Raw genomic sequence first — 27,704 nt, 5'->3', positions numbered from 1 at the left:
AAGTTCCTCCTGCTCTCAAAAAGTTTGCACCATTATTGAAAGTAACATTTCATCTGCCAGCATAGTACAAATGAACAACATCAGAGGAAGGTTTGTTCTTTACTAAAGGTGGTAACTTTACAGTTGTAGGAGGTTGAAAGGGGAGGAGACACCCAAAGGGAAACCTGGTTTGTTGTTTTAGTGAATCGCTTAGGAAATTATTTCTATCAGTAGACAAAAATGCAGTAGGCATAAAAAGTCATATCAGAAAGAAAGCAATTGATACATTCCTATATGTATACAGTCTTGTACATCAAAAAGATGCTCTAAATCATCCGATCTATTGCTTTCAGTCTCTTTAAAAATGACTACTTAGGAGAAAGCGATTGCCTCTTTGGACAGTCATCCAAAGGGGACTAAGGGAAGAAGAAAGATAAAAGCCACAGGGCATTTGTTGTCTGAAACTGGCATTGATTTTCAGGTTATCAGCCTAGTTCTAGAACTTATGCAAAAACCTAAAGTCAATTTCCTTATTATATTCCAACTGAAATTATCACTGAAATTGTTGCCATGTTACTCCTGTCATGAAAACCATGTCTTCTTATGTAAGAGCTAAAACCCAATATAGATTGAATGTGTGTGTGTAGAAATGAAATTTGGATTTCACATGAATTTAACGATTCCGTGACCTCCTCCCCAAGAGGTCAAGTTATTTCTTATTCTTCATATGAGCAGTGTGCCTTCGCTCATCAGTCTCACAGCGTCTAGGCTAAGTGAGGAAGGAGAGCTGGTTTGGGTGTGGAGGTATTATTTTGCATATATTGCCTATGTAAGCACCACATTATAGACAGAAATTATCTTTACTTTCCAACTTTGCATAATAAAATAAGCCATTAAATTAATACATATAGAAAATACTGCTTGTCAGGCAAAGAAACGTACATTGCTTTCCAGAAAACTGGGGATATTACATTGCCAACGCCTGCATGAATAATACATGGGTTAATTCAGAAAAACACCATTTCATTATTTAAAAATGAATAAATTACAGACTTAGAATGATGACTAAATTTTCTTCTCCATCTCACTTTTGCTCAGTGCTCTACTTTCAAAGCAAGAGTGAAAACACCATTTTATCCATGCAAATAAAACAAGCTAGCTCCTCAAAAAGTATTGTTTTCTGACTTTACTTTTCCCAAGCCCACGAAATGAAGATGCTTCATTTTCTTTTTTTTTTTCTCTTGATCACACCACCTCCAGAAATTAAGAAGCCATGGAAAAGGTCTTCAAATCATACATCTGAAAATGGCAAGCCTATGTCTTATTGTCTCGCAGTGCTGAGACACAGTCTAACTAGACAAGCCTTCCCTTTCGGAGGCAAGACTTTCTGTGTTTTAGTCTCAGGGCCTGGTAAAATATGTTCAAAGGAATAAACAAGAGGAGTGTAATTCTCATGTAATTCTCATGTACGTTTTCCAGCTTTCCTTCATTTTCCTTCCGAGATCTGGGTTTACTTGGAAGGTCTGGTAAAAATCGGTCTCCTTTGGGGACTGATGAATGCACGCCAGAGAGCAAGAAAGAAATGCTCCAGTAATAAGAAATTAATTTCGAGTTAAAATAAGTAAAACATCCCCATGCAGCGCATTTCGGCGGAGCATAAAGTGACAGTCAGGAGATGATTCTACCGATTTCTAATGCTGGAAATTCGGATGGCATTTACTAGCATAACCTTTCAACTCTGAGCACATCAATAGAGGCCGACAGTGGCTTGAAATATGATTCCTTGCAGATAGCATATCCTCATTCATCTGACTGTGCTGTTCTGTGCTCCACTGCACAAGCAGCGTCTCACCCACTTCTGAGAGGACACTAATAAAAAAGGCATCAATTTTCAGCTCTAGTACTACTGTGATCTCTTTATATGTTCGACATCCAACATTAAATTAAAATGCTGTTATAAATCCTACTTTCTGAATCTGGAATGAGTGTTGGGTTTTTGTCGCATGAGACTGCAGCAAATCTTGTCAAAAGCAAGGAAGCACGTCTTGTTCACTCAGAATTAATGTTGTGGATGAAAGAAGGAGGTAAAAGGGGTTGAATGTGGTGAACTGAGGGTGTCAAAGCCAGTGGGGACCGTAGCTGGAGGGTGCCAAGACAGGCAGGGTATTTGCTGCTTTCAAGAAGTGGCTAATCAAGAATTGTAATTACCAGCGACAAGCCGAGTAGCAGGAAGATTACTGATACATAGACAGGCGTGTGCGCGCGCACACACACACACACACACACACACACACACACACAGAGAGCTGTATATAACAACAGAAAAATTTGAGGCATAAAAAATGGTCAATTATTCTTCTTTGGCAGAAAAAAAAATATTTTGTAAACACCAGTGGTCTTGAGGAAGCCTCACGGATTACATCGAATCAGCACATCAGAAGCTGCCACAGGGAGGCAAGGCCCCACAGTGCAGGGGGATGCCTGATCTGGGCCTTATATCCGGATTACATAATTTTAAAGTAACCAGAGAGACACCTCGAATTCCTGGAGGGTGAGGAAAGAACATTAGGAAAAACTAAAGGGTGTAGATTAAAACAGTTTCTGAAGCTTCTGTGTCAAGACTTGGCAGGAGGGTGGGGGGAGGCAGGGGAGGGAATAGAAACAACAACAACAACAACAATAACAACCCCCCAAAACAAAAAAGCCCCCCAGAAAACAAAAAACCTACACCTTGCAAGCGCAAGGAAAAAGGAACCATCTGACTTTTTCCATTTTTGCTAAAGATGGGGAAAGCCCCAGAGAGGAACATGAGGGAATTTTCCTCCCTCTCTGATAAAAAGATCCCCGCTAATGCAAGTTCTCACTGGGTACCCGGTGACCTAAAAGGTAGGAAGATGGCTTCCACGAAGACACGGAGTGCAGAGCTGTTGTGCTCTGCCGGGCTCATTCATAATTATGGATGAAATAAAGAGGTGTGTTTGCCTATTTGGGAGGGTGGGGTGGAAGGAAAAGGGGGAATAAGGAGCAGTTCAATATCTGGATCGAACAGAGGAACTTTTTCCCCCAAGGATCCTGCCGGGAGGAACCTTGACATGCACAAAGTCAGAACGTAGACACAGTTGCCCTGGTGAGAACGATAAGGTCACCCGTGGGATTGCTGAGATTATCTCTGTCAAGCACTCGGACAGCATGCAGTCAAATGATGCATCATGCAGTCATTTTCGGGGGGGGGAAATCAATTTCTTCACCAGGTCGCTATTTGCTTTTCAAAGTGCCCTTGTAGGCCTTCACCACCAAGCATTTATCAATTTAAATGTTGTAAATTGATAATGTGCCACTGGGCCTTGTACTGTTTCTGAATTATTTTGATACTTATATTTTCTCAATAGTCTCTAAACCCTCAGAGCTTCCACATTCAAAAGGGCATTTTTCTTTGTTACACCAAGAAGTGATGAACTTTTTATGATTAGTACAGGAGAAAAATGCAGACTTGTCGGGGGAAACACACACACACACACACACACACGCTGCGGAAAATTACACATTTTTCTTTTTCTCTCTTTCTTTTTTTTTTTTAAGTTGAGGTATATCCACTTGAAAGCCTTTAAAGGGGGGGGTCACAAAACAATATTCGGAGGGCTACATGTATTCTTTTATTCAAGGAACCCCAGTTATCTCAGTATTGCCTAAAATTAGAACACCAACTCCCAAAACGTTAACACATAGCCCCATTATCAGAAGCCCCATGCCGTGTTGAAATAATACATTTTTGTGTTTATATTCCAGCTATCTAGGAAGTGATGATGCACACAAGAGTAATAACTTTAAGGAAAGCTAGTGTCTTCCTTTTTTCATCCTACTAAAGCATATATATATATATGTCTTTTACAAACATGGACGTGAGAATATTAACCACATACTAACTCAACTTGATTTGCCTTGAAAAATGGAGAACGGAAGAGTTGAGGGTGCACTTTGGAAAAGCAAAAGAAAGACATGGCAGTTGCAAAGCATCTTTAACCTCCAGTGATTTATTGGCCCTTGGCCAAGTTATCAGGGGAATCTAATTCTTCTTTATTATTCAAATAAACCACATTTGGCACCATGGTTCCCTTTCAGAATAGCTTCACAAATAGACTGAGCTCTGTCATTTATTTGACCTTGTACTTGTGTGCTGTAGCTGTAATTTTATTTGCCATTCTATATAACAAATGCAGAGAAATCTAGAGTATGGGGATGAACAACAACAGGATGGGGAAAGGAGTTGATGGTAAATGTATCTGCAGGGCTAAAAAAAAAAAAAGACTAAATTCAAAACAATCATTTACCCCTTTTCACTTTCACCTCTTATTAGCCCTTCTGTCCACGACCACCCTGCCCCTTTCAGCAAGCTGCCTTGAAACAAGCCAATTTGTAAGCTTGTCTGCGGCTACTTTCCGGAGGGCTTATGACAACAAGGATGCATCTTCCACCTGGATGGGGACTGGGTGAGAAGTGTCGGGCAGGCTGGCACTGGAGGCAGGTGGGGCGAGATTAGGAAGCATCTCAAGAGAGTGGTTTGCTGGCTGTAGGGTATTTTCTAATGATATCACAGTGCAAAAATCTGTTAATTTCCCAGTTTGCTCTAGATCCCATTTTATTTTAAATAAGACTCTATGTTAAATTGAAAACATTTTGCGGGCACAGGTGTGCATCAGAATCATCATTTCTCACCCCACTTTCAAAGAAAAATGTTTTAAAAAAATACAAGTCCTTTCTTAGCCTCTGTTTAACTGAGACCCATGTCCTCTGCCTCCGGCAACTGTACTGTTAAACTTCTCATCAGTAGTTAAGTGAAAATGCAGGGTTTGTGTATGGATGAGGGAAAGCTGATTTATACAAGCACATACACCATCAAACTAGTCAAAGCTATTACGAGGCCTGGATGTCAGAAAATGACTCACAGAATGATCTTCAGCACACCAGCATCTGGGGAGGGGGAGGAGTTTCCTGTCTGCTTATGAGATTTGCAATATATTTGTTCACTTTGGCTACATGGTCAATACAGCTTTGCTCTGAATGTGAACCCCAATAGAAGCAAATCAGTATGTCATAATCCATATATTGACCTCTACAGAGATTATATTTGAGATTTATTTTTATACTGCAGCCCCAGAAAAACTTTGCTTTCCTTAAGAAGCAATGATTCCTTATTTTTTAAAGAATGACTGTATTTCCCTTTTTGCTTTGGTTACCAGGGAGCTCACTGCTAAATGTGAGGCTTTATCAGACTACTTACATCCTTTTTTAGAGCCTCTATTGTGTTTGCCTACTATGTGGTAAAAAATGACTTAATTTTACCTTTTCTTTCCTTATATCCTGGCTATATTGTGCAATTATCTTTTTTATTTTTTGTGCAATTATTTTTTATTTATGCATTTATTCTATGCATTTGTGGAAACAGGAGGGTATAAGTCAATGAATGAATATTTCTCTAAGTCCTATATCAAACTAGAAATTTTTTTAATTTATCATAAAAAGTCTCCTTTGGATCCTTTGGTGATTACATCCCTTACATCCCGGAAGAGATTTCTTAAAATCCGACTATGTATCATTACTACATTTTCAGTGCTAGGGAATACACTGTTTTCTTTCTTCATTTCCACTTATGCTTATTCCATGACAGCTACAAAGTAGAGTTGGTTTTTAGCAGCTCTGAATGTTATCACCATGTATAAGAAGGCATTTAATCCCCACACAAATCAAACTCAGTATCGCTATCTGGGGCTCCTTTCTTTAAGATGTCTTCACAGTGAGTAGTTGGGAATCATCTTTACCTAGGGAAGCAAGCCAACAGTGCATATTTCTATAACCTGAAACCCCATCTTGGATGTTGAATGAAATATATATCTCTGGCAAAGTCAAAAGGGCTTCCCAAGGTGGTTTGAACCTCATCACAGATCCCTTCCCTCCCATCATCATGACAATATGAAAATACTTCAGAGAGAATAACCGCCACATGCACGCACTGGACACCAGGAACTGTTACACTCAACAGAGGGTAGAGAAGAAATCTGCTCTGACTGTCTCTGTATTCACACCATGCTAGCAGAGCTCAGTAGAAGTTTCTCGACTTAGTTTTCTCACAAGTCAAAATATCATCCTAATTCTTTCCTGAACATAAGCCACTTTAAAGCCACCATATTTATTTACATGTTGAAGGAAAATAAAACTGAGGAAGGAACGTTTTGAGAGTTACAAAGGCAGATATAGCTGCGCTCTAACAAGCAGACCTGCTCGCAATATTCCTCAACGGTTTTGCTGGGTAAGTCTTTAATGATATGAGCTATGCTTTGTCTTTATTTAACAAAACTATTTAAGAAGGAACCGAGGGACCATAATTTCATAGATTCCTTATCTCTGTCTAGAATTTGATGGAATAACTTTTGAGCCAAAGTTGTAGGACACCAACAGAGTGTTTGGTTTGCATTCAATTAAGGGTGTGTGTGTAAAAGATTAAGTATGTACTTAATTAAACAACTTTGAGCACATTTTACATAACACGTCCCCCATGTGGACCCTGTACCCCCACAAGTGCCAGAGGACACTGAAGAAACTTGAAAAGGGTTGAGTGTCAAGGATCCTATTAGGACTTAGAACATAACATTTACTGGGTTAGAAATCCTTTCCCAGAGCACTGGCATAGATTTTTTTTTTTTTCCTTCTCATTCTTTAGGCATTTAAAAACATCCTGCGCCCTTAATTGGATTATTTTCACATTAACCCGGAAGTACTCATAAACTTTGGTTTTGAATGCTGAACACCTACATCGGCATATGCAAATCACTTCCTAGTGACTTAGCCTTCATCACTTCCAAATGAAACCCTCTGTACCTCATAGTTTCTACCTGCATGTCCCACCCTTGCTGGGGACACTGAACACATGTACCATGGAGGGTGAGAGACACTGGGGCCAGCGTCTGCTCCCGGGCAAGGCAAGATGCTGATTATTGATACACACTTTAAAACCCATCCCATAAAATAGCAGGGAATGACTGCCCAGAAGGTGCCGGCTACTGTTCCATGTCTACACAGCTGCTTTATTCTGCAGAAACCTCAATTATTTGTCTCAGATTTTAGGAAAAGATTGACTTAATGTTACAGTAGGAAAGCAGTGAAATATACTGCTTTTAAGGAGAAACCAGCACAGGGTTAAAGCCAAATTTTTCTTGAACAGATGATATTTCAGATGGCCACACTATTCCAGATGCATCAATTTCCTTGAAAATCCAATCCATATATGTGCATATGCTGTGCTGGCAGGAGGACTGACTGAAATGGCCAAAACCCAAGAGCTAATATTCTTTTGGCCAGAATAATGCAATTATTATTTTCCTAGCTATCAGTCTAAGCATACAGAGCCATCTGTTATGCAAAGCAAACATACACATCTCAATTACAGAAAATGCAGTTGCCTTGACAGAATTTGGATTACACCACTAACCAGGGCTGTAAAATGTGTTTTGAGCTAGTATATAATGGATGCTTTTCAGGAGTTCCCTAATTAGCATTTACCTGCTTAAACTAATTATTCATCCTTCTTCTTCACTGGCTTATTAAACTTTGTTGGATATTCTGTGTAAAACAGATGAATATGGGCATTGCAGAACAACAAACAGTGGTGTTTCCAGTTCTGAGCAGTGTGAACGAACATGGCGGTACGCCCATTTCCAAACTGGAGATTCTCAAAAACTCCGTCCCAAACAGATTAAGACAAGGATTAAAATCTATGAAAGGCTATGACAAAACCAGAGATTTCAACAAGATGAAAGAACGCTGACAACAAGTTAACCATAGCCCTGTTTCTATCATTTGGTTTGCTAAAACCCACATGCAATAGAATTTCTCTATAAACTATAGCCAATAGCTTGTGCGTTTTTCAAGGAAGAGTTAATGGACCCTTGCTTGGATTCTCAACAGTAAATAATCAAATTTGGCAGCATTTCTCCTCCTCCTCCAAGCCTTCTCAAACGCCAGATATCTTTCCTTATTATTTTCCAATGTCTTTCTTGATTTAGCTATTACCCAGCAAGCTCACTAACAGCCATAATGTTCCAGCCATGCTGGATGCTTCCTTAGAGAGGTGCCAACTTTCGGAAGCAGTGAGTCTGGGGTGGGTCTTGCTTAAGAGGAGAGAGACAAATCTTATCTCCATCTTTAGCTCCAAGGGACAACTAAATGAGAAGTAGATTATCGAACTTGGCAGATCATCACATACATACAAAATCTCTCCCACCAAGGCTGTGTTCTCCTCATGCCAAACTACCAGATGAAAAGGGTCAAACTCTGTCAATCACCTGTATGGGTGCAGATATCCAGATGTTCAGCATTTTTACGGGGGGGAAAAAAAAACACTGCATCTGGATAATTAGTGGAATTGAAAACTTTTCTTCAGGGGATTTTGGCACTCTGTAGATGCAGTCCGTGTCCCTGAATCCGACGGAAGTAAAATTTGTGTGTTCGGGGGGGAATATCGGGAAATAACATCTAGGATCTTGTCCCTTGCTCCAGCTGCCTCCGTCTTCTTTTCTTTCAACCTCTGACAGACACGTGCGAGTAATTAAACTGCACATTGTGAAAGGCTATCTTATTTTATGAAATTGTCTTTCAGCATTAGGAAGCATTTGCAAAGGCAGCAAAATATATCCTTGCTGGAACCTTCCCTGCAACACATTTTAATGGTCTCTTTCAGCATTTCTTGACTCCAAATGACTCCCTGTCATTGTGTCAGCTCCCAGGATAATGCAGGGCACTCCATAAACATCCAGTAATAGGACACAAGGGAAGCACCATTAGTGTGTCCCTCTCCTACCGGGCACAGAGGTTTCAAAGTTCAAAACAACGGAGGGAAGAAACTTCATTTGTTCTCAATAAATTAATAATGATCCTTGGGGGGAGGGGGAACTAAAGTTTTGGAGAACAAGTTTGTTCCAAAAGTTCCGAACGGACAGAATTTTCCCACTGACTTTGTGAGAAGAGCCAAGTAGAGGCATTAAAGAATAAATTTGATAATTCATGCTAAACAGAATATCTATTGGAGAGGGAAAAGCACGAGGCAGAAGGAGCCTTCACAATCCCCGTCAAGAATCTAAATTGTCATTTTACTTACTTGTGAGAGGCCTAGGTAGATGGAGACGGTTTCGGAAATGTACAAAAATTTTCCTTCTTGATTTAGTGCAAATACAAAGCCATCCAGGGACTGTGGAAAAAAATAAATATAAAATTAAGTTAATAAACACATGATGGAGATTTAATTAATAGGGCATGTGACACAAAGCAACACATACTGAATTTAAGACCCTGTTTTTCTTCACAGTTAACAAAAGTCCTAAGATATTCTACCATGGCCCTATAAATGAACAAACAAAAGGTCTGAACGAAGACTATGAGCTTTCCTTTAATTCAGGATCTGCCTGTGTCTCTGTCATTTTGATCAAGATACATTATATTCATGTACAAAATCAGGTCAGGATGATTTTATGAGCTGTTGCCTTTATTTTTTTTGGATTCAGTAGTTTAAAAGATTAAATCAGCCAGATTCTCCATTAAATAGCTGAACAGGAATGGAAACTGTAACGAAACAAGAAGGAAAAAAAAAACGGGTCCCTCTATGAAGAGCAAGTAAAATCACCACTTGAGCTACTGTGGACATCAATAATTTGCTAATTAATAAAGGATTATACCCTTCTCACTCCCAGTGTCTATTGTGGTAGAACAAATAGGAAAAGTCAATACATTATGGGTGAATGATTATAGGCTGAAACCTTACAAACTGTAATCCTTTTTTGCAAAACTCTATGCTTAAGTTTTATTGTGATAGATCTAGATTCTATTACAGCTCCTGAAATGGAAACAAAAGAAAGGGGGTGGGCAGAGAAGGAAGCTACACATCATCTCTAACTCCCAAAACCTTTGTCCACTTTTTAAATGGGGGTTGCATTGTCAATTTGATGAGTGGTGCCAATCATCACAGACTCCCAACTGCAAGAGAACATTTGTTTCAAATATTTGCAATCAAAGTGCATTTTTTACCCTCCATCCTCCTTATGTCTTTTGTTTCGCTTTGTGTAATTTATCTTGAACCAGGTAAGTGGCCCAAATACTGCTTGAAAAAAAAAGAAGTTTCAAAGAGTAGTGGTTTTTCCAAAGGCTGTGAGTTTTGGAAAAATAGGAAACCCACACTGGGAACAGGGCATGTGGCAACACTCAATGACCTAACTCTTAAATAGGGAAAGGTGGAAGTAGCATGTGACATTCAGGTAGGAACATGGACTGTCTCGGGGTGCCTGGGTGGCTCAGGGGGTTAAGCCTCTGCCTTCGGCTCAGGTCATGATCCCAGGGTCCTGGGATCGAGCCCCGCATCGGGCTCTCTGCTCACCAGGGAGCCTGCTTCCTCCTCTCTCTCTCTCTGCCTGCCTCTCTGCCTACTTGTGATCTCTCTCTGCCAAATAAATAAATAAAATCTTAAAAAAAAAAAAGAAACATGGACTGTCTCAAATCCCAGCAATAATTTCAGTTGCTTAAAATACTGAATATTTTTTGGAGCTCTAAACGTATATATGAAATACATATATTTATGTATTATATTTATGTATGTACATGGGAATATATACGTTTGGATTCCATTACACACACACACACAGAGAGATATGACAGTTGGCTTCCATGCTTCCTGACCCATTTTTAGAGCCCCACTGGTCAGAGACTGTGGGTAGCCCCTGCTCTCCTTCTCTGATTAGGTAGGTTCTGAAAACACTTCCAAAGTCACATTACATGATTACATTACAAATTACATGATAGATAAGCTTTTGGTCAGGATATCATCCATTTATTAAGCAATACACGCTAAGCAGTTAGCATGTGTTAGCTCTTTTCATTTTCACAAGTATCATTTGAGGTAATTATATTACGATCTACATTTTATAGACAAGGAAACTGAGGCTTAGTGAAGGCAGGCGACGTGCCTGTCTCTAGTTAGTGATGGAGTCAGGATTCAAACTGTGACGGTCGGAATTAATGACAAGATTGCCTCCACTAAAACAAAGGTTCTCTGATTGTGTAAATTAATGGAAAGAAACGGTCAGAGCATTTCTGAAGTGAAACTTTGCTTCCTAAGAGGCGGCCTCTGACTTAAAAATCGTCACTTGATTTCGAATGATTGTTCAAATGACAGAATCCCCCTGTCAGGAGACAGACAGGAAGTGGGATGACAAGAGAGTTCACAGGTCACTCCCACAAGAGGTTAACTTGTCACCTTGCCACGTAATCTCTCTCCCGGACTCAGCTATGGGACAAGGAACAAAACACTGCTTAGTGGGCTCCTTCCCTTTGACCACACTGCCACCCACTCTGGAGCCTGGTGAGAGCCAACCTTTCAAGCTTGGAGTGTGGAAGAGTGGACTCTCGCTTTGAACCAGTGCAAAGGGACAGATGTTTCTTTTGTGGGAGTTTGGGAAGGATCTCGTTTTCACTTGTCTTTACCTTACCTAAGAGATCTCCTGAGGCTGACTGGAGAAGATGAACAGCCTCCCTCCCACTCCTTTAAGCCTTCCCCATGGACAGGTTTTCCACTCAACCCAATGGCCATGCCCTGGCATACACAGAAAGAGAGCTACGCGAGCCATCTTCTCACACCTTACAGTGCTATTGTCAGATTAGAGAGAGAGAAGACAGGAGAACCTTTTATGGGAACACAGGACAACCAAAAGGCTGACTGAGAGAAGAAAGGACTGATGGACCTGGCAGAGAGATAACCCTCTATCCTCTAAGCACTCATTTTACAGGTGAGGAAACTAAGGCACAGAGCGGTTCAGTGCTTGGACCCGATCATACAGTCAGGCGGTGGCAAAGCTAGGATTAAATCTGCTACGCCCTGATGATACTGTTCAAGCATTTATGACACTGGATGGTCCTCACTGGCTTATTCAACTCCCAAGGAGACCGAATTTCTCAACAGTGGGCAATGTCTTAGTCATCTTCATCTGGCCAACACCTAACAATTGCTCAGACCAGATTTAGTAAGTCCAGTTCTACCTCCAAGCCCAAAGCTCCTTCCCTTAGATCACATATGCTAGAATGACTAAGAGGGGTGGAAATTATCTTCCCCAAGAGTCCTGGTCATGAAGCTATTAGAGTATTTGCAGAAGCTGACATCACAGATGTCTAACACAGCCTGGGATATCTCTTAACATTTGCAAGACCAGAGTCAGACTAGATTCTTTTGTAGTTCTCCAAAATACTAAGTGTGGGCCATTTGCCAGCCACATACGTCCTTTACGTTCTCACTGAAAGCGATCGTGATTTTGTAACATTAGGTTCATATCTCATGTATTTACTAAAACAGTAGAGGATGTTTGGGCATGATAGCAAGGGAAAAAAAAAATTTCTGGAGGCTAAACATCTGATGCTATTAAGCAGCAGCGATCTAAGAACTGGCCAGTTTTGTTTGGCAAAGCAGAGGCTCCAACACATGTTCCAATTTCCTGGTGAGATTAAAATGAGTCTATGTCTACATGACACAAAGCATCCAGTCAATTCAATTAAAAATAACAGCCAATTTGGTGTGGGAAGAACACAACTCGTCAGATTAGTTGTTTGTCATCACAGACGTATTAAAAAAAAAAAACAAAACAAAACCCAAATCCCCCCAAACCAAAAAACCCCCAAAAAACAAAAAACAAAAACTAAACTAAACTAAACCAAAATACCCTAGTTAGACTTATTTTTTACCTTTATATTTATCATGTCAATTGTATCTACAGTGTGAGATGAATGTCCAAAACTCAGATCTGACTATGTTTCAAATACGGAAATGGAATATGGACTTGGGTCAGCAGCAGACTGGCAAGGCTGCCCTTCAGCCTTGGCCACTGCCATCACCTTCTGATTGAGGGTCATCCCCATCCATAGTTAGCTCTGTTCTGCTGCTTAGGGAAGTCTTAAGAGTAACATTGATAGTGGTTTCATGTGTGTGTCTCCATCTTAAAAGGTGGCAGGAGGAAGGAAACATCCGATCCACTAGTCTTGGGAACCAAATGTGATTAATCTGAAAGTTCTGTGGAATTTTAAAAAATTCGATTCAAGGTAGCTAGTACATACATTCCAAGCTCTTTGAATCACTGCAGGCTACTTTTTAATTTTTTTTTTTTTTTTTAAAGATTTATTTATTTGACAGATAGAGATTACAAGTAGGCAGAGAGGCAGGCAGAGAGAGAGAGAGGAGGAAGCAGGTTCTGCGCCAAGCAGAGAGCCCGATGCGGGGCTCGATCCCAGGACCCTGGGATCATGACCTGAGCTGAAGGCAGAGGCTTTAACCCGCTGAGCCACCCAGGCGCCCCAATTTTTTTTTTTTTTTTTTAACTGCCCACTGTTTTCAACAGGCGCCAATTAAGATTGTGGGGTCAAAGGGTTAATTACATCTCCTTACTCACATGTAGAATTTTCTGATTATTAACTAAGGTTGGATTAAGATGAAAAAGAATCTACACAAATGTTAATGCTAGTCCCTCCTTGAGAAGATTTATTATAAAGCCATGCTGAAATCTATCTGCTTTCCTCAAAGCAGATGGAGAACAAAATCTTAGAAGAAACAGTAAAACAGACATTTTAAAGGCATGCTAGTATCTGATTTATCAAGACAGTTTTCTTATTACTAAAACAGTTCTTAGCCATCCTGACAGGGCTGATAGGAGATTTCCTTTGTCACATCCTGGTAAGTCTATGAGGTACACACATACAGGAGGGAGGCTTGGGTGCCGAAGTCAGGAGCTACAGCATCTCTGAATAGTAATGCCTGTAATTATAATTTATATCCCCTGACATCAGTATAACATATAAAGTATAAGCACAGTTTCTTAACCCCAAAAGCTGAGGGTCTCTAACAGTATTTGTCAAATGATGAGGTTATTTCCTTGCAGGGTATGAAACTAACTATAGCTTCATGATCGAAGGTACACTAATGTTTAATGCATTGTACTAAATGGATTTATATTTGTCAAAGTAGTTTTGTCTCTGCCTTTTTTTTCTTTTTCCTGCATATTCCACTGCAGCCAGATCTCACAGAGCGAAATCCTACTATGGTGCCCTTAGAGGGGTAATTCTCACGTATATAACCACTCCGAGATTAGCGGTTCTTTCTTCCACATTCCAATGCAGAAGAGAGAAAAAAAATCACCCCAAACTCTTTTCCTATGACCTCACTCCAGTTAGAGTGAAGAATTACCAGTAGGCTAGGTTATTTTAATGACAGATTATTTTAAACTAAGCCTTCACCATCTGTTCCACCCCCTAATTATGAATGCAAAAGGAACATATTTCACAATTACATCAGTAAAAAAGTAAGATACACGTGATTTAAATGCATGCATGTGCTCCATGTCCAATGCACCATGCATCTGTGATGTTCTTCTGATTCAGGCTTAGACTGTGCAGAAAATACCCAGCCCTGAGAGAGGACAGTCTCTGGCACACTCAACTTTCTCCCCAAACCTAGCGTTTTTCTTTGTTTTGACAAAATCCTGTTAGAGTAGGCACAGAACATGGATGTTAGCACAAGGCTTGCAAACCATTAGATGAGAGTATTTTGTAACTGTGGAGACATCTTTGCTGTTCATAGGAGAGGCTGTATGAGAACATTTCTTCTGCTCTCTGAGCAATGGGTTAGCATTGGAAATGAGGGAGTCTGCTCTTGGAACCAAGCCTCCATCATCATGAAAGAAGTTGAGTGAATCAGCCAAGCACAGAAGAAGCCTGGCCTGAAGAGTGAGGACAGGGCTTCAATACCTATCTTTCCACTCTCTTTTGGCAGCAGATAAAAGAGTTAGAAAGACAAAAATGTTTCTTAAATTTTTTGGCCTTTGGATATAGTAACACTTTGACAGAGCTCATTAAAATGCCATATTGCCCTCTGATTGCACTCAGGAGGTGATGCTGGACTGCTCACGCACACACATGTGGACTCCCAGCAACTTCAAGGAGCCTGGGACGAGGCCCAGAAGTGCCCACATGTATCTGTTTATGGGGAAGAAAAAGTTTCCCGAATTTTGTCTTTGCAATCTGAGTTTTAACAATCAAGCACTGTGCAGAAACAAAAGCTTTATTTTTAGAGGTAGGAATCTAAGGCAAGTATATTTTCTTAAAGAGGATGAAAGCAAACATCAAAGGTTTGGGCTTTAACTCTGAGGAATCTTCCAGAGCTTTCTGGCTCCCATGTCTCTTCCTTTGCCCCCTCCCCATCACCACCGGTCAATAACACAAGGGCTTGCATGGGTTCATGTCATTATAATGTACCCAAAGCCACATGTTCCCCCATCACAGCTAAATTAGTCATTCAGTCACATCTGAGTGTTTTCCCACTAAAAAAGGATTCCAGAACAAAAAACCTTGGTGCCTCACAACATCTCTCCTAAGAGTTTCCTAAAACACATAAATCTAAACATCTTAGGTGAGAAAACAGGGCAGAGAGGCACAGACAGCCTCTCTTAGTTCTTAGCAGAGAGTTACCAGAATAGAAGGAGAGATGTTGAGCTAGTGAAATGTTAAAACATGAAAAGAACAAAGACATCTGCTTTCAGAGCAAGGAGATCGGGTTTTGCTTCTGCTCATTAAAATTCCATTTTGTGGAAGCTGTGTATCAAAGTGCTGACCTTTTTTCTCTGGGATGCTAGTTCAAGCCTTACATCCAGCCTTAAGGCATGTAGATTTCTTGATGTGAACATCCAGCCAAATGGACAACAGGCTCGGGTATAAAGACAGGGTGTGGCATTGGGTGGAGTCACACATGTCTGTGTCTCTGAGTGAGGGGGGACCACAAGCCGACCCCACGTGGTCTGTGGCCCATCCTGGGAGACTGGCACTCCATGGGGCATCGGTGTGAGAAGCCCATGTGCTGCTCCCGAGCTCCTGTCGCCTGAGGGAGAGGAGTCCTGCTAGTTACGCTAAGGCACAGATAATCACTGGCACAACAGAACGTCTCCTTTTCATGCATGGGGTATACAAATTTACCGAAATGTAGGCTCTTCAGAATCCAGGAGCTCATTTCTTATTGCACATCTTTCCCTTTTTTTTTTTTTAAAGATTATTTATTTATGTATTTGACAGACAGAGATCACAAGTAGGCAAAGAGACAGGCAGAGAAAGAGGAAGGGAAGCAGGCTCTCTGCTGAGCAGAAAGCCTGATGCAGGGCTCGATCCCAGGACCATGGGATCGTGACCTGAGCTGAAGTGAGAGGTTTTAACCCACTGAGACACCCAGGTGCCCCAATACATCTTTCCCTTTTAATTTAGAGTTCTCTCTCAGGTTAAAGGAAGAATTTCCCTGCCAGCGGCAGTAATATAAATAGGACATTGTACTAGTCCCGAGAAGCCAAAAAACGTCACTTCTTTACTTTGGGTACTCATGGAGCTTGGTCTCACACAAAGTTCCAGGTGTAATTCCAGTTGTCTGCATTGTCCAAAATAGTATAGAGATTTGACCATAATTGCTTTTTTAATTAATGTATTTATTTGAGGGGGCAGAGGGAGAGGGAGAGAGAGAATCCTCAAGAAGACTCCCCACTGAGCACGGCACCCAGTGCAGGGATCAGTCCTATGACCCTGACATCATGATGTGAGCCACAACCAAGAGTTATGTGCTTAACTGACTGTGCCACCCGGTGCCCCTAGACGGGTATTATTTAATCCTACCTTACGGATAAGGAGGCTGAAGCCCAGAGCCATTAAGGACATGTCTCACTGTCATTCATCAGTATGTGGTAGAGCTAAGGAAGAAGGATCCCTCTTTTTCCTCCTGATGCTCGGACTACCTGCTGGGTACTTTAGTTGTTTCGCACGCCACCAAAAGTGCTCAAAATCTATGCTTCCTCCAGCATTTCTTTCCACATAAGCAATTCTCATATTCCTATATTTAAGTGTGATGCATTCAGAAAACCTCTATTGAATGCTCACTGTGCCCTGGGCCTGTACCAGCTGAGGTTTCACAAAGCTGGGCAAGGACCCAACTCACTTCTTTTCTTTCTTTTCTTTTTTTTTTCCTCTTTGCTTTTTTCACTTCTTTACTTTTCCTTTCCTTTCCTGGCCTTTCTTAAGATTTTATTTTTTTATTTATTTGACAGAAAGAGAGAGAGAGAGAGAGCATGCACAAGCAGGGAGAGTGGGAGAGGGAGAAGCAGACTTCCCACAGAGCAGGGAGCCCAATGTGGGACTCAATCCCAGGACCCCGGGATCACCACCCAAGCTGAAGGCAGACGCCTAACTGACTGAGCCACCCAGGCACATCCACAAGCTGCTTTCTTAAAGGAAAAATCACCTGTGGGATCTGAGACTAAGCAAATGAGCAGAGTTGGAAATGAACTCTATAAACAAAAGGCTGCAGGGCAAAGGGAATTTCCAGCTGAGGATATACTGTGTAGGAGGTGGGGATCCCTGTCCGTTTTCACTGAGCTCCACACCTGTCACGTGCTGTCTTTGATTTAGAAAAGGCATGGATTGATGAAATTTGTATTTTTACAGCACTACGGACGTATAATCGACAAATGAAATTGTGAGATATTTAAAGTATACATTGTGATGATTTGTTACTCATGCACAGGAGATTCCTCCCATCTAGTTAACGAACACATCCATCAGCTCATATTTTTATCTTTTTGGAACTTGTGAAAGTATAGCCAAGAGATTGCTAGACCTCAAGGAAATTCTCATATGTTGGAGGAAGGACTACTGGCTCAAAGGAAGAAGGGACCTCACGGTTAATAAAAAATTGGGTTATGGACACTGGAGAAGGTATGTGCTATGGTGAGTGCTGTGAAATCTGTAAGCCTGATGATTCACAGACCTGTACCCCTGGAGAAAACAATACATTATATGCTAATAAAAATAGTAAAAAAATATTTTAAAAAATTGCTAGGAGAACCACACCTCCTAGCAGCAATGGCCAGGACAAGCCTTGAGCACACACACCCATGGGCCACTGGGCTGGCCTGCACAATGAGCCCCTTTCCTGTCCCATGGTTTTTCATTGAGACTTAAGGATTTTCTCCTTCTCCTTCTGGCATATCATGTACTATTTTATGTAGAAGTATACTATTTTATGTAAGATGACTTTATCCTCAATAAAGATGACTTTATCCTGTTATCCTCAATAACAATGTAGACCCATACTGTTATTTCTTATTATGGCTGATTATGACCAAACCTGACTGTTTAACTGGACAGTGGGTAACTTTAAAAAAGAGGCTCCTTAAGAGAAAATAATAAAAGCATTGCACGTGTGTTCCTTTAGGTAAGGAGTTTGTGTCAGGGGTAGTAACAGTGATTAAAGAACCCTATAATGAATTTAGCATATTAAAAGACCATTTAGAAACCTCAGATATTAATCTGATGCATTCATAGGAGTTTCATTTCAGGAGACATTTATTGGTATCTCTGGGAAAAAGAATTAAAAACATTTGTACCGAAAGGAACTTGGTTGTCACAAATACAGTTGCCATGGTCTGACTTATATCCCCCCAAAATGTGTATGTTGATACCCTAACCCCCAAGGTGACTGCATCTGGTGACTGGGCTTCTAGGAGATAATTAGGATTAAATGAGGGCATAGGGATGGGGTCCTAATCCAATAGGACTGATAGCCTTATAAGAAGAGGAAGAGAGAGCTATCTCTTTCTGTTTGGGAATGCCCCTGGGAAAGGTCAGGAGAGCACACAGCAAGGAGGTAGCCATTTGCAAACTACAAATAAAGTCCTTAACAGAATCTGACCACTCTGGCACCTTAATCTTGGACGTCAAGCCTCCAGAACTACAAGAATATAAATGTCTGTTGCTTAAACTGCCCAGTCAATCATATTTTGTTGCGGTAGCCTGAGCTAAGATAGTAGGTTAGAAATTCTGGTTGGGGAAAACGCGTGGGCCATGAAATCTTTGACGTTAATTTCCGGAAATCACTGTAGCTAGATTCTCTCTTTATTTATCATTCATATAATTAATAATTAATTTTTACTAGACCCACATAGCTATAAATATGATGGATTCATAACAGAAAGTAGAGTTTAGTTCCAGAAATCAACAATGCGGAGGACTGTTTTTGAAATCTTTTTCAAGTAATTGCACCTCTTCTGGGTCCTACATTTACAATATTGAAATCTTTATATTGGTTTTTTGTTGTTGTTGTTGTTCATTTCAAATGCTTAGAGGCTACACTGCTTCATTGCCTTAGCTCCATATAAAGCGGTGACATACCTTTATGGGAAAATCAATTATTCTGATGGAATTGGGAACCTGGTGCTGAATGATCTTGGGATAAACAACTGGGTTTACTGCTTGCTATGGCTCTCAGATGCTCTGCCGGCCTTCTCTTTTCATTGCGGTTGGCCACTGAGTCTTAGTGAGAACAACCAGTACATACTACTTGTCCACAGAGCTCTCTTCCTATTCAGGGTGTCGAGGAAATGCTTCTGCCTTTACCCCCACATGCCTCTTTAACACACATGAAGCAAAGGAGATTGTGTTTGTTTGCTAACACGCTTGCATGTATACAAAGCGAAACGACTTATGTCAGAAGGAGTCGTCTTCAGAGAATCTCTAGATGATACCCTTCGAAGTGGAACAATTCAGGATATGAAATTTGCTAGGACCGAATGTGCTAGGTGTCCATTAAATGAGAGTCTAAATGTACGCAATTAAAAGCAGTGGTGCTTGGCTGCGGATCCCGGCTTCCACTGTGTCCAATTCAAGAACAGAATGAAAGAAGTAGGCCAGGCGACAAGGTTGTGGGTGGTGGCAATTTTGCAGGATACGAACATGAGCAAAGAGGGAAATTAAATTACATGACATTGGAGTTTCCTTCTTCTCTCTGCTCTACTGCAATGACTATCCTGACTGAAGAAGAATTCATAGCCATCACTGAGGAGTAACTGGCTATTTTACTATTTGAATTTCCAGGATCAAATGATGCTTTAACCTAAATCTCTGAGATTTAATAGGAATCATGGGACTGAAGTTGTCCACAGAGCAGTATAACTAATGGGAACACAAAGATAAAGTCTAAACGGACTACCGTGAATATGAAATCAGCCATGTTAAGGTAATGCGAAGAAGGCAAAGAACGTATCCCCCTGGGGAAACCACTGGGCCTTCCTGACCCGCCATATGAGGCAGCAAAAGTGACAGACTCAACTCCTTTCTGTTGAAGTTATTTGACTGATCCATCAAGTGATCGCTGCAATTTTCTCCCTTTCAAAATCAGTGCTCAAATTTGTTAAAGTATTTGAGATGTATAGTTCTGGTTTGTCTTACAGTTTTTACTAGAGGAAGGTACAGTGGGCGGCAACAGGCAAACTGGATTCAGTACAGCAGCTGTCACTAAATGGTCATTTTTTCAGGAACGGATCTGGTCTATATATTTCGAGATTCCTAGATATTTAGAGATAAATATATTTTAAAGGTGCTCACACGTACTCTTACAATGACCAAAGACGATGGACCATTTTATGGAGCTAACAAGACCACCACATAACATTTCCCAAGGCAGAAGTTGGTGTCAAAAGTTTTCACTCAGACAAACTTTCCTTTCCCTCCGTCCTCAAGTGCCCTTATCATGCAGGATCTTCCCCTTTCAGGACTCTTCGGTGAAGACAAAGACCAGGAAGTGACATCCCAGACACCTGCCAAAGAATGGCAGACTTTGATTTTCCACCTTTTCCAAGGCAGCACCTATTGTTAATCTGCTAGGCAGGTCTAACTTCCTTACTGTGCCTTTTGTCTTGCCACGGAACACCACAATCGACTTTCCCTGTAGAGACTGTATTATTACCTGACACACCCGAGGAATCAGTAGATCAAGTGTTTCCAATGACTCCAGGCCATGGGGTTTACTGAAGTTATGTAATAGCCTGTAAGGGATTTGCTCAAACAATAATCTAGGTTATGCACGATCTATTCAAATGCACTGACGTGCCAAGTCACAGTAATTCCAAATGAAATTTGCAGTTGGCCGTATTGATAATTCATTCACTAGAAACCTTGAATCAATAGTCTCAGCCTAATTCTAATGTGCACAATGATCCATTTACCCACTCTTTTGACTTAAATAGCTAAAGATATGTTAGAACAAAAATAATTTGAAAATGGATATATTCTACCATTCATTGTGTTTGATGGATGACACTCCATCTCTCAATGACTATTAGACTTATTAAAATTCTATTTAGTCTACAGAATTTATAGTGGCCTCTACCAGATAACCCTATAATACCTCCAGCCACAGCTGTCACCTCCCACTTAGTCTCTCTCAACCTTTTATGTCAAAGGCATCCAAATTGCCAACAGCAGTGGTATGAAGGGGCAGGCATATTGATTAAATTCCAAGCCTGAGTTTTCGGTTGGCCCTCTGCCTGGTTTCCTTGAAAGACCACATATGTGAACTAAACCTCATTTTCATTGTTAAAATGGTATTTTTCTTAGCAGTCTAGAATCCCAAGACTCCAAGATAGTCAACTTCACAATTAAGAAATTCCCCACCTGTATCTACCCCACACACACTCTGTCACAGAAGACATTAACATTTTTAATGAAGTCCCTAATAATTGAAGAAAGATGAATCCTCATTAAAACTCTTCCTCAGACCTATCTTAGAGTCTGAGTAAACAACAGCCTCCCCACAAATGATAAAAGCCTGAAAAAAGTGAGAAGTACAACGTCACTTGGGATTACGTTGGAAACCACGGAGCCTGAGTTTCGAATCAACAGCTTCTCCCCCACGTCTAGGTTCTCATTTTGGTCCCCATTTCATCTTTTCTCTCCTATCTCCTTTTTCCCCTCTTCTCCTTTCACCGACTGATTTGCATTCTGTATTCATCCACTTAGTGCAAAAGGTGCTGATGGCTGTGGGGGGTGGTGTGGTTGTGGTACAAGTGTGCTGTATTTTGTGGCCCATGTTCCCAGCAATACTGTTCTGAATGCATTTTTATGTGGAAATTACCCTGGGCAGTAAAACCACCATGGATATGGTTATATGTAGGTACACAGGACTCATGGATGTATAAGGAATACTAACAAATTTTGAAGATGAGGAATGGCTCCGAATTGGTGTAGGCTAGTGTAAATTTTGCGTGGTCGAATATTCAGGGTAGATTCTTTTTGCCTCCAATGAGATTTGTTCATTCTAGTCTTGACCTTTTCCAACAAGTAAGATTTGTTTTATTGTCTTGCTTGGGGGTCTCTCCTTAGTAATAGGATGACCTACTTTAATTTCTACTTAAATGCTTCGCAGGCTGGAAAGGGAGTTCCCCTAAAGGATTAAGCCCCTAAAGACTCAAATTGGCCTCTGTGCCCTAATGGAAGACTTTTATCCCAAAGCAAATAAAAAATATATTAAGGGTTTTACAAACAGAACCTTAAGCTGTTATCATTTTCTGTGTGTTCCTTCTATTCTTATTATAGGTAATCACACTTGCTTAAGCCATTTGCTGTTCCTCTCCACCAGATTTTTATCCCTTTCCCAGTTCTTTTCTGCCATAACAGGTACCTTTCAGGAAAGTGTATAGCCAGTATTGTTTTGCCATTTCCTAAAAAGAACACAGACGTGGCCTCATGGCACATAGATGTGACCTACTAGGCGGGTCTGAGGGACTGTATGCTGGCACAGGTCTACATAGTTTATCAGCACCCTTCATTTCGCTTGAGCTAATGAGAACAAGACTGTAATGGTGAGTGATGGACATTATTATCAATATTCTACAGGGCAGGGAGACCAGCTCTTTTCCATAATCTCAGCAAGGTGTAAGTAACACACCCTTACAGGCAATGAATGAAAGAAACTCACTCCCTCACATATTTCCAAATTCAATTCTTCCTTATATTGGGCTCCCTTAACACACTGAGCTACATGATCGCAATTAAAATTTCCAATAACATGATGGGATACAAAACCTTCATGTTGAACAGGATTAAAAATCCTTGTCTCAAAAGGCTTAGTACATACAGCAAAATCTAGGGTTTTACCATGAGTCATATATGCTTGCCACCAAAGAGAATGGCGGGTGTAGCAGGTTATCTAGCAACTTTTTGAAGGAACCATATTACTAAAGTCCCCTTTTGTCATACTAGGCAGCACAAATGAATTACATAAGAGAACGTCTAGGCTTAAACACTCAGTGACAGAGAGATGCCAAGCAGAAATACCTAAGGGCTGGGTGACACGTGCTGAAACATTAGGACACTTCCCATCACTTTTTGGTCAGTAAACAGCAGGATTGCTGACATAGTGATACACAGCCGAAGTGATTTAAAGAGAACCAGTCCTGGGGCGCCTGGGTGGCTCAGTGGGTTAAGCCTCTGCCTTCGGCTCAGGTCATGATCTCAGGGTCCTGGGATCGAGCCCCACATCGGGTTCTCTGCTCAGCGGGGAGCCTGCTTCCCTTCCTCTCTCTCTGCTTGCCTCTCTGCCTGCTTGTGATTTCTCTCTGTCAAATAAATAAATAAAATCTTTAAAAAAAAATAAAGAGAACCAGTCCTTTCTCAGCTCTCCCTAGAGTTTTTCCAGGGTGCTCATAAAAAACAGAAGCGGGGGGTGGGGGGATATGGACATCATCCAAATTCCAGGTGAAGCACCAGAAAGGGGGCTATCAGGACAGATTCCTGGCCTTGTTAGGAGGGGTGAGAGAGGAGACTTCCAAAGTCTGAGAGCTTTGTAGGAACCCTCAAAGAAGAGGATTAAAGAAGGAATAAGAGATGCATTGAGCAGACAGATGTACTACTGCCGAGACCAGGGTGACTTGATCACCGCTAAGGAGCACATTCTATATATAGCTCCCAGCCTGCCACAGTCCTTGAGAGATGCTTAGAGAGAAATACTCCTCCTTCCAGAGGCCACAGCTCATGGCTCAAAGACCTGGTGCCATAGAGGGGTCCCTCTATACTCTATACTCCAGTTGTCCTCAATGTGAGACATGAATCTGTTAGAAAGACTCCAGTCAGATTCAGAGGGACACCAAGATTTGGGGCAATGATCACGGAGATGGGACAATGATGGACTTGTCTCAATTCCATCAGTGAAGCTAAATAGCCTATCTGACCAGAGTTCAACAAGTTCTCTGCCCAGCTTGAAAATGAGAATGCTTCAAGGTCTTCAAGAGGCAGTGGAAAAGAGCACAGGCACTTTGGACTCAAACAGCCCCAAGATGGAATTCTGAATTTGAAACTTTGTTGTCTTCTCATATGAGAATATACAGAATAATATCTGCTTTATTTAAGCTACTCAACAGAGTTGTTGAGTTAATCAGAATAAACGCATGTGCCATCATATGGTAGGTATTTGATAAACAGCACTCACAGTGCTTATTATTTGACTTGAGACGCTGCCTTAGAACGTTTGCTAACAAGGGTAGCTTCTACCTGCATAAGGAGAAATGCACACTTGGAGGAAGTGGTCATCTACGAAGGGTACTAACACTACATGAGATGTGAACTTAAAGGGGCAAGTAAGAAAAGGACTCTTGGTTGACATAAGATTCCATCTTGGTCATAAATATTTCTTTTAAAATGTTTAAGAAACACAAGTTGGGGACAGAACACCTGTAAGAGAGAAGACTTCATTGACCTTGAGGGATTATGGAAGCTATCAGAAGGAGACACATTAAAGAACTATAGGGTGAGACACTTGCACAACACACTAATATTGACAAGAAGAAAAGGAACATAGGTACAAAATAAAATGATTTCGTTTCATAAGCACAAGCATTTAAAAATGAGGACTGTTCTAGGACGTGTGTGTGTGTGTGTGTGTGTGTGTGTGTATGCTTATCAGTGAGCATTTATTAAGGTGGCCCCTGTTTTGGACCCTGGGAGGAGGACTTTACTTTGACTAACCCAGTTCCTTCCTCACTGATGTCTGTACTATCACTACCCTCTTTCGAGACGAGGGAAACTGAGATCACACAGTAAGTGGCAAAGCAGGAGCTCAAACACAGTCTGCTCTACTATATAGTGACTCTGAGGATTTGGAGCGTGTTTTCCCATGGCAGAGATTCTTCACATTTTGGCATCAAATTGCTACCATCTGTTCCCCTGTGCAGAGTTCCCTGGGGCAGAGGGCAGAGAGGTAGTGCGTGGGACCAAAGCAGACGTGGGACAAGGAGATGGTTGTTGTCTTCTCTGATTGTGACCTCAGCCAACTGAGAGGTTGTGGCAGGACTTGGCAGTCTGCTAGGTGTGTTTAAGGCATACATTGGTAGATTATAATCTGCTGGGCAAACCCCATTCCACAGGTGCATTGCTTTATATAGGTTGATTCCTCGACAACTTTTCCCCTTTTTGACTTCAATAATATACATTCTGTAAAAAGTACTGAGGCAAATATACAGAAAGGCAATTCTTCTATGCTCCAAATGGATTGGAAACAGTCATCTAATAGTCCCAGAAAAATCAGTTCTATTTGAAAAGCCATTCAGACTAATGTGTAATAAACTGGTATAAAAATCTCTAAGAATTTGAAGCAAGAAAGGGCAATGTTCTAGATATTGAAGCAGTGAAGATAATAACAGAAACATGTTCTTATTAGTAAGCTTCTATTAAATGTTCTAATACTGTAATGGTTTCATACTGATTCTATATTGTTTCCACTGTTTCCTTTTCAAGTACAAAGGGAAGCAGATGTGAATGGGTACAGACTGGAGAGGAGAGGGTCCTCAAGCCTCCTCAAGCTTAGTTTGTTTTTGAGATGAGAACTGAGGCAGTCAGAGTGCAGGAGGAGATGGAGGGGGGAGGAAACCAGAGCCTGGAGGACTGGGGTCCTCCCTTTGTCTCTCGCATTTGACTCGATAGTTACTACCTGTAAGTGCATAACACTGGCCTCTTGTTCACCAGGGTGGGGACGGGAGCCATGTCTGGGGGTGGTGAGGAAAGAAAAGAGAAAATGCCTCACACTGAAGTCTTGCATCCATTTGACAATTTTGCCTCAGTCTAGCTCTGTTTACCTTCAAATAAGACCCATAGTCCCAGATATGTGAGAGGCTCCATGCTCAGCCAGTGGAGATCACGGGGAGCATCTCCTGCTCTCTAGGGCTCTGCAAAAGGCCAACACACAGCTCCCACCGTGTGTGTGTGTCTGTGTTTGTTTGTGTGTACACGTACCACCCAATTCTTCTTTTAAATGGGGCAATCGATCGACTCAATATTTTTAAGTTAAATGTCTGCAAATGGGAACCATCAACACTGAATTTTAGAATTCTAAGTAAATTTTCTTTTTCATTCAGCACTGTCTGTATCTTAAGTAAAGTCAGTTTTGGGGTTCAATGCTTTATAAGAAGAAGAATTTAGAGAGGGTTCAAAGGGAGCTGAAAAAATGATTAGATAATTGAAACATAAGACTTTTGCAGAATAGTTAAATGGACTGGATCATTCAGCCCAGAGGAGCCCCAGGGGTGCTTGAGTTCATGCCAGTTCCCACCGTGGAACCTGGCATCCAGTCTTTCTGTTTCACGAAGGGCAAATGCAGTCAGCAGAATCTGGGTGGGAAGGGAAGGGTTTCCCAACAATGAAGATTAGTAAGACCAAAATGGGTGACTGAAGACAGCTGGGTTGCCTCCTGATCTGACATTCTGGAAGGCCAGATATACACTGCTGAGAAGGATGGCTTAAGAATGACCCCAGTTGAACCTGGAGAGAAGGGAGAGGGAGGGAGAGAGGGAGGAAAGCAAAGAGTAAATGACACTCACTTTGTGATGCATTCTAAGGTTGTCAGGGAGAGTCATGAAGTTTCTGACCAAGGAAACTGGAATTTTAAGCCAAACATGTATATGCCTCCATACAAACTTTATCAGGACACCAGCAACACAGCTCAAGGTGAAAGTCAAATGGGTGGTTGCTCCAAAGTGCACTGTCTCGAAGGACTCTAACCTGCCTCAGTACGATATTTATAATGCTATCTTAAAGGGAAAGAAATTAACCAGCAGAGGGAAAAAAGCAAACCAGTCCACTCCAGCGAGTGGGAAGATATACACATTCCCACAGGCATCCATTTGGTTGGCAAGAAGGAAACTACTGCAGATCTGACCTGAATCCAAGAAGCAACCCATGAAGATTCTCAGTCCCTCCAAGTGACCAATGGAAGGTCTGATGCATCAAGCAAGAAACAGCTCCTGGTGTTTGGACAGAGGGCCCTTTTGTTAAAGGGATTTTCACAGGCATTTTGGGGCTCATTCTCACACTATCCTAGAGGTGTCTGTGCTTTTCCTATTTCAGAGATAGACACAGTGAGCCATTGGACACGGCCTGCCCCCTAAGAGGGAGTGAGCCGGTGTTCACAATCGTGGGTTCTGTGTATGATACTGAGAAATGTGTAACCTGTGGGCAACGATGGGAGACAGTTCAGATATCTTCATTATCTAACTATTTGAGAACCAGGTCTCTATCCAGCCCAAGCCTGTCACAGCATCAACTTCTCTTGCCAATATTACAGCTTTAAGCAGCATTTACTCTGTTGGTGAACACAGCATGTGGTAAAATGATTTACCGTCATGAATAAACAGATAGGCTTGCTTGGGTCCAAATCTTAGAAGTGACAACCCATTTTCTGGCCCGTGATGTAATGGACTAGAAACAAACCGAAAGGTACATAATTTACCACGTGTGAACAGATAACTCCCTTTGCGGCAAGCGAACTTTCTGATATTATGTGCTGCGTTCTGAATGGC

At 41.3% G+C, this 27,704-nt stretch overlaps 1 protein-coding gene across 1 annotated transcript in view; it reads right to left on the bottom strand.

Moving 5' to 3' along the window:
• The window catches only part of NPAS3 (neuronal PAS domain protein 3), an 863,147-nt gene that overhangs the window by 230,625 nt on the left and 604,818 nt on the right, over window positions 1–27,704 (bottom strand). Inside the window, 1 exon segment of the mRNA XM_046007000.1 lies at window positions 9,128–9,217. Coding sequence (XP_045862956.1) covers window positions 9,128–9,217 — 90 coding nt within the window.

The sequence above is a fragment of the Meles meles genome, chromosome 6, assembly GCF_922984935.1.
Source record: "Meles meles chromosome 6, mMelMel3.1 paternal haplotype, whole genome shotgun sequence".
Lineage (NCBI taxonomy): Eukaryota > Metazoa > Chordata > Mammalia > Carnivora > Mustelidae > Meles > Meles meles.
Note: the sequence above shows the minus strand (reverse complement) of the source record. Positions and strands in the feature narration are given on the sequence as shown.